Source organism: Pipistrellus kuhlii, unplaced genomic scaffold (assembly GCF_014108245.1).
Source record: "Pipistrellus kuhlii isolate mPipKuh1 unplaced genomic scaffold, mPipKuh1.p scaffold_m20_p_2, whole genome shotgun sequence".
Classification (NCBI taxonomy): domain Eukaryota; kingdom Metazoa; phylum Chordata; class Mammalia; order Chiroptera; family Vespertilionidae; genus Pipistrellus; species Pipistrellus kuhlii.
Genome location: NW_023425515.1, coordinates 125,422,329 through 125,429,729, shown reverse-complemented (window position 1 = coordinate 125,429,729; position 7,401 = coordinate 125,422,329). Strand labels below are relative to the sequence as shown.

The following is a 7,401-nucleotide window of genomic DNA, read 5'->3' as shown; positions in this document are numbered from 1 at the left end:
CCTGGGCGTATCTCTCTGGTGAATCTGATATCCCTATCTCTAGTTGTCCAGAGGGCAAGAGTCTCACATCCCCATGCAGCGCAATAATAACTATCTTTACCCCCGCACTCACTAGGACCTTCCCGAGGGCAGATGTAATGTTCACTGTGCCATAGTCCTTTTTCTAGGCTTCGATCCCCGCAGCCGTAGCCTTGGACTGCTGCCCCTCCTCCTCCCCGGTATCTAAATCTTAGAGAGTTCCCCTTCCTCGATCTTCCCCAATCTTCTCCAAACATTTCACGTAGGTCAAAATGAAGGGTAGGGTACCCGGCTGTTGTAGTATTTTCTATTACAGATCCATCTAGAATTCGAGTAACTTCCCAGCGATAGAGGGTAGGCCGAGAGGGGGTAGAGGAACTTGCCCCTGTAGGGCTCAAGATGAGGACGACTAGGAAAGGGAAAATTTGACCTTTAGAGGGTCGGACGTGGGTTGGATTCTCCATTCTCCCTTCTGGTCACCCTCTGCCTTTTTCAGTCGGGTGTGGTGGATCCACTGTTGCTTCCCTGCAACCTTTACCGCTGTGGGGGTGCTGAGGACAACAGTGAATGGGCCGTCCCACCGAGGCTCAAGTTGACCGGGGTTGAGCTTCTTAACCCAGACCAGCTCCCCAGGTTCGACGACTGGGCTTCTGGAAGTTTGACCTCTCCCTGTCTCTTCTCCTCTGACTGTCTTCTGGATTGCTCTCCGAGTAAGCTGGAGTGCCTGCAATGACTTAAGAAGATGTTGGTTGTGAATGGCCCCGAGATGTTCCTCCCCAAGCCTGGGAAGGATTGGGGGTGGCCTTCCAAAAATGATCTCATAAGGGGTAAAACCCTGTGAATAAGGGGTACATCTGGCCCGAAGGAGGGCGAAAGGGAGGAGACTTACCCAATCACCGCCAGTTTCGAGTCTCAGTTTTGTTAAAAACTCCTTGAGGGTCCGATTCATCCTTTCTACCTGTCCTGAACTCTGAGGTCTGTATATGCAATGAAGTTTCCAGTTAATTTTTAGAGAGGATGCCAATTGTTTGGTGACCTGGGCGGTGAACGCCGGACCATTGTCAGACCCCAAATATAGTGGTAGGCCAAACCGGGGGAGAATTTCAGAGACTAATTGTTTAACCACTACCTGCGCTGTCTCTTTTCTGGTGGCAAATGCCTCTGGCCAACCCGAGAAGGTGTCCACTAATACAAGGAGGTACCTGTAGCCTCCTCTCACCGCAGGTAGCTCCGTAAAGTCCAGCTCCCAGTGCTCTCCCGGGGTGCTTCCCCTGAACCAAACTCCAGGTTCCCTAACTTGAATAGGGTTAGGATTCACCCTGGCACACGTGTGGCATCTTCGAGCAATGTCCTGAGTGAGTTTATACAGTCCCTTTAGAAAATAGCTCTTCCAGAGGAGCTCGGCCAGTTTAGTTCCTCCCAGGTGGGTGTTCCGATGTGTTTGCTCAACTATTTTCCTTCCCAAGGCCTGGGGAAGGAAGATCCTCCCATCGGGCAGGCGGACCCATCCCCCTTCGTTCTTTGTCCCTTGGAGCTTCTGACCTAGTTCCTCCTCCTCTGAGGTGTAATGAGGGCTCGGAGGAGTGACATCCCTCTGGAGGATCAGGACCTCCAGGGGCCCTACTGGTCTTTTGGCAATGTCCCTAGCTGTTTGGTCGGCTAGACGGTTTCCCCTGGATATCTCAGAGTTGTCTTTCTGGTGTCCCCTGCAATGGATGACTGCCACCTCCTTGGGTCCCCAAACTGAGGACAGTAAGTTCAGGATTTCTTGAGAGTTTTTAATGTCCTTCCCTCCTGCCATGAGGAGGCCCCTTTCCCTGTATAGGGCTCTATGTACATGAACAGTGGCAAAGGCATACCTACTGTCCGTGTAGATATTGACTCTCTTTCCCTTTCCCCATCGGAGCGCCTGGGTTAGGGCAATCAATTCAGCCCTTTGAGCAGAAGTCCCATGTCCTAGGGCTTGCGCCCAGATGACAGTTTCCAGAGTGACTACGGCCGCTCCTGCATATCGGGTGCCCTCTTCCACAAAACTGCTCCCATCTGTAAAGAGGGTCTCATCGGCCTCGGGTAGAGGGATGTCAGTGAGATCCGCCCTTAGAGAAGTCAGGGACGTGAGTATCTCGCCGCAATCATGGAGTGGGGCATCCTCTCTAGGCTCTGGCAGCAACGTGGCAGGGTTTAAGGCGGCAGTTTGGAGGAAACTTATTCTTGGAGGATCAAGAAGGAGGACTTGATACTGGGTTATTCGAGCATTTGAAAGCCACCTTTCTGGGGGGGCCCGTAATAGCTGTTCCACATTGTGGGGAGCCGTAACTTGAAGGTTCTGGCCAAAAGTCAACTTTGATGCCTCCTTTACCAGGGTGGCTGTGGCCGCAATGGCGCGTAAGCACCCGGGCCACCCAGCAGCCACAGGGTCCAGTCTTTTTGACAAGTAGGCAACTGGCCGTCTCCAGGGACCTAGTGTCTGGGTTAGCACCCCCTTCGCTACTCCCCGGGACTCAGCTACAAACAAGTGAAATGGTTTTTCAAGGTCTGGCAGGGTCAAAGCAGGGGCACTCACCAATGCTGTCTTGAGTGCGTTGAATGCTGCTTCTTCTGCTGTAGTCCAGGTAAGGGCTGGATCCTTTCCCCCAGTGGCGGTGTACAGTGGCTTAGCAATCTCTGCAAAGCCTAAGATCCACAGTCTACAGTACCCGACAGCCCCAAGGAACTCCCGTACTTGCCTTTTGGTGGTTGGAGTGGGGATCTACAGGATGGCTTGAATCCGGCTCTGAGAGAGGGTGCGCTCTCCTCGGCGAAGATGGTACCCCAAATATGTAACCTCAGTCTTGCAGAGTTGGGCCTTTTTAGCTGAGACTCGGTAGCCGAGGCTCCCTAGAGTTTTTAGTAAGTCCCGGGTGACTTCTTGACACTCCGATAAAGATGAGGCAGCCAGGAGGAGGTCGTCCACATACTGGAGTAATGTGGCCTCCGGATGCCTGGCTCTGAAGTCCTGGAGATCCTGACTTAGAGCCTCATCGAAGAGAGTGGGAGAGTTCTTGAACCCCTGGGGCAAGCGTGTCCAAGTCAGTTGTCCTGAGTCCCCTCTCTCTGGGTCTACCCACTCAAATGCGAAAATGGGCTGACTCTGGGATGCTAAGGGGAGGCAGAAGTATGCATCCTTTAAATCCAGCACTGAATAAAATTGTTGGTCTGGTTTAGGGAGGCTGAGCAGGGTGTAGGGGTTTGGAACAGTTGGGTGTATTGTCTCTACCAGCTTATTGACTTCCCTTAAGTCCTGGACTGGCCTGAAGTCCTCTATGCCTGGTTTTTGCACAGGTAGGAGTGGAGTGTTCCAGGCCGATTGGCACGGGACTGAGATTCCTGCTTCTTTAAGCCTCTTGATATGTTTGGAGATCCCCACCCTGGCTTTTCCACTGATTTGATACTGGCGGACACGGACTGGCAGAGCAGTGCTCAGGAGTTGGACGACTATTGGGGGCCGGTGCCCTGCGAAGCCTGGCGGATTCGTTTCAGCCCATACCTCCGGGATCTCCTGGTGCCACTTTGCTATGAGGTCAGATTCCATCCCCGGGGAAGGCTCATCGAGTAACCTGTACTCTTCTTCAAGCGGGAACGTAACAAGAATTTTTCCTTCCCCCGTTTTGACTTGGGGGCCCTCCTCTGTGAAGGAGATAGTGGCCTTTAACTTTTGGAGGAGGTCCCTTCCCAGGAGTGGCTCGGGGCATTCAGGGATGACAAGGAAGGAATGAGTGACCGTTTTCTCTCCTATGTTGGTGATGCGGGCCTGGGACCAAGGGTAAGATTTCAGTTTCCCAGTTGCCCCCACAATAGCTGTTATTCGGGAGGACAATGGGCCTTCAGGCTCTAGGAGGACAGAGTGGGTGGCCCCAGTATCTACCAAGAAGTCAACAGGCTTGCCCCCCACGGTTAGTGTTACCCAGGGCTCCCGGGGGGTGGAGGAGCCCTGACGTCCTCAGTCTACTTCTTCCACCAAGACTGGACTGGGCTCCGACCTCTTTTCCCTTGATCTCTCAGGGCACTCATTCTTCCAATGACCTGTCTTCTTGCAATACGCACACTGATTCCGCCCAAGCAATTGTCTCTGACCTTGCCTGTGCCATCTTCCTTTTCCTTTTCCTTGCCCATTTCCCCCTTTTCCTCTGTCCCTCTCTTCTATGGCTATGAGGACCTTGGCCATCTTCTGGGTCAGGGCCTGTGATGGGTCCTCTCGGTTTTCAAAAACCCTCTGGGCTATAGCCAGCAGCTCAGAAAGAGACTTCCCTTCAAAGCCTTCTAGTTTCTGTAATTTTTTCCTGATGTCTGGGGCTGACTGAGCTACAAATTGGACCACAAGGGCTGCCTGATTTGCCAGAGCATCAGGATCTATAGATGTATACGTCCTATAGGCCTCACATAGTCGCTCGAGGAAAGCCGCCGGACTCTCATTTGGCCCTTGTTTGGTCTCGGTCACCTTAGAGAGATTGGTAGGCTTTCGAGCGGCAGCCCGAATGCCTCTCAGGAGAACCTGGCGGTAATGGTCAAGAGCCTCCCTTCCTGACATCGAATTGTGGTTCCAATTAGGGCGGGCCAAGGGGAAGACGGTGTCAATCAGGGCTGAATCTGTAACCGGCTCCCCATGGCCGTCAAGAACTTGCTTTCTCCCTTCAGTCTTTATTCTCTCTCTCTCCTCTCTGGTAAACAGGGTATTTAGTAGTTGCTGGCAGTCATCCCAGGTGGGCTGGTGAGTGTAGAATACAGACTCCAGTAAAGTTATCAGCCCCTGGGGGTTCTGCAAAAAGGGGGGATTCTGATTCTTCCAATTGTATAAATCCGAGGTGGTGAAAGGAACATAAGTCCTTAGGCTCAGCCCATGGGAGTCCGTTTCTCCCACCTCCCTAAGCGGTAACAGGGCAGCCAGTCGGCTTTCACTAAACTGAGCTCCCGAACGAGTGTGGGGAGGGCTGAGGGGGAGCTCATCAAGGGTGGTCCCTTTCCTATCCCCCTCACCAGAACTGGAAGAGTCAGGTGACACAGGGGGTTCCTTCTCGGCGGCTCCTTCTCGGGGCAGGGGGGGATACTCCACTCTCATCTGGGATCTCACTGGGGGGTCAGGCCCCTTCTCCTTGTTTGGCGAGGTAGTGGAGGCAGCTGCGGCCACATAAGGGGGTGGGCAAGGGAATTTCAGGCCCGACATCGGGTCTTCCTCAGGAGCCTCTAAAACAGGGGGTGCTGAAGGGGCCTGACTCGGCTTCTCTCTGCTCGCCTGTGGCCGGGCGAGTAAGACGGACCCGGGAGGTCTCTTTCCCAATTTTCCTTTGTCAGGGAGACAACCACACTTCTTCAGCCATTTGGGATTATCAAAAAGAACATCAATCCAGATATCAATGTATGGAATTTGGTCCGGATGCCAGGGGCTTCCATAAACTATCCGCCGGACTCCCGTACAGGGCCCCATGTCTACGGTCCCTGTTGAAGGCCAATCAACACCAAATCTCGGCCACTCCAACTCACAGAGACTCCGGAGAGTGAAGGCATCTACAGAAACACCATAGCCTTCACCCCGTTTTCTGAAGTCAGAAAAATTTTTAATCATACATTCAAGGGGACTTAGGTGACTCTCCTTCGAGTTTCCTTGCCCCATTTCTCTCTTTCTTCCCAATCTATAAACAGTTAGGCAACAAATAAGTCCAAAACAAATCCAAAAGAGGAAAAACGAAAACACTTTTACCAATTCTCACACACTTGATTGCGGCCGCACTCTCTCAACACTCACAACACTCATTCAGACCAGAACAACACTCACTCAGACCAGAACCATGGAGTCTCCACATTCCAAAACCAACCAGAACCAGGGAGTCTCCAGACTCCAAAACCAGGCCTCGGTGGTCGTCACCACCTCGGTTGCGAACCGGGAGTTTAGCGGCGTCCTGCCTCCCGAGTTCACGATAACAGGGTACGTACCAAACCAGGACAAGAAGCTTCAAGAAATTTAAAAGAAAAACCAGGCCTGACTTACCGGCGCTGAGCAGGCAGATCCGGGCGTGGTCCGATGTTCCAGAGGACGTGAAATTTCTTAAATTTTTTAGAGGGGCTTACTGAGAAGCCCCCCTGGTGGGATCTCACTGGAGCCTCCAAATGTTACGAAGCGAGTCCCCAAGAGATGGACCACCGGAGCCAATTTAATTAAGCATGCTAGAGTTTATTACAGATTCGAATCCGGGCTCAAACCTTGGCTGACGCAACAGCCGGCAAACACCCAGGTGAGAGCCCTGATGGAGGGGCAGTCCCTCCTCTTATACCTCCCTTCCCATTCCACTGCTGGTAAGTCACTCCCGATTGATCCCTCAGAACAAGGAACTGGCCCTATCTCTTGGGCCCATTAGGTTGACTGTCACATGGTTTGTCACACCCTGGTTAGCCCCTCAGGACAAAGAACTGGCCTTATCTCTTAGGCTAGGCTGACTGTCACAGTCACACATGCATCGGGCCTTTAGTACTATATAATAAAAGTCTAATATGTTAAGTGTCTGTCCTTCCATTCTACCAATCAAAGAGTAATATGCTAATGACATGCTAAGGCCGCTCAAACACTCACTATGATATACACTTACCACCAGGGGGAAGATGCTCTGATCAGTTGATTAGCTTGCTGCTGGGATCCAGCTGATGAGGACTGAGCAAGACAGGCCGTACATGCCCTGGAGCCTTCTTGCAGTCCCTCCCCACCTGGCCAACTTCTTGCATCCCTCCCTGGCCCTGATCAAGCACCAGGCGGATCCCTCAGCCTGGCCTGTGACTTCTCACAATCTGGGCTGAGGGTACCTTCCTCCCCCGCTCCACCAGAGTACAGAATTTCATGCACCGGGCCTCTAGTTCTCCATATAAGAGGCAAGATATAGCATAGACGAGCACTGCCTAAAAGAAATATGAAGAAAGACACATATAAGTTTTAAATTTTCTAGAAACTACATAAAGAGGAAATTAATTTTAATAACATATTTTAATGCAAAATATCATCATTAAACATTTATTCAACACCGTAATTGATGAGACATACATTGTGTATTCCTCTTATTGTACTAATTTTTTTTTAAATCTAGTGTGTGTTTTATCCCTATGTAACTTCTTAATTCATGTTGGCCACATTTCAAACACTCAGTAGATATACAGCATAAGTGGCTACCATATTGGATAGTACACTATCCAATATTTTTTATATGCTTTTGCTATATGGTAATAGTTTTTGTCTGATATTTCCCAGCTGTAAACACAGGTTAAGATAACCATATCTACAATTACATTCTAGAGATTAAAAATTAATAAAGCTGGTAAAATTTTCTTTCATGTGGCCACGGCAATGGCGCCCTATGATCCAGC

The 7,401-nt window shown here is 51.1% G+C and overlaps 1 protein-coding gene across 1 annotated transcript; it reads right to left on the bottom strand.

Moving 5' to 3' along the window:
* Positions 1–427: 427 nt before the first annotated feature.
* LOC118723060 (protein NYNRIN-like) lies at positions 428–5,218 on the bottom strand. The gene is given in 3 exon segments (XM_045583808.1): positions 428–1,555; positions 1,643–3,967; positions 4,214–5,218. Coding segments are annotated over 3 exon segments (4,458 nt in total).
* Positions 5,219–7,401: the final 2,183 nt, after the last annotated feature.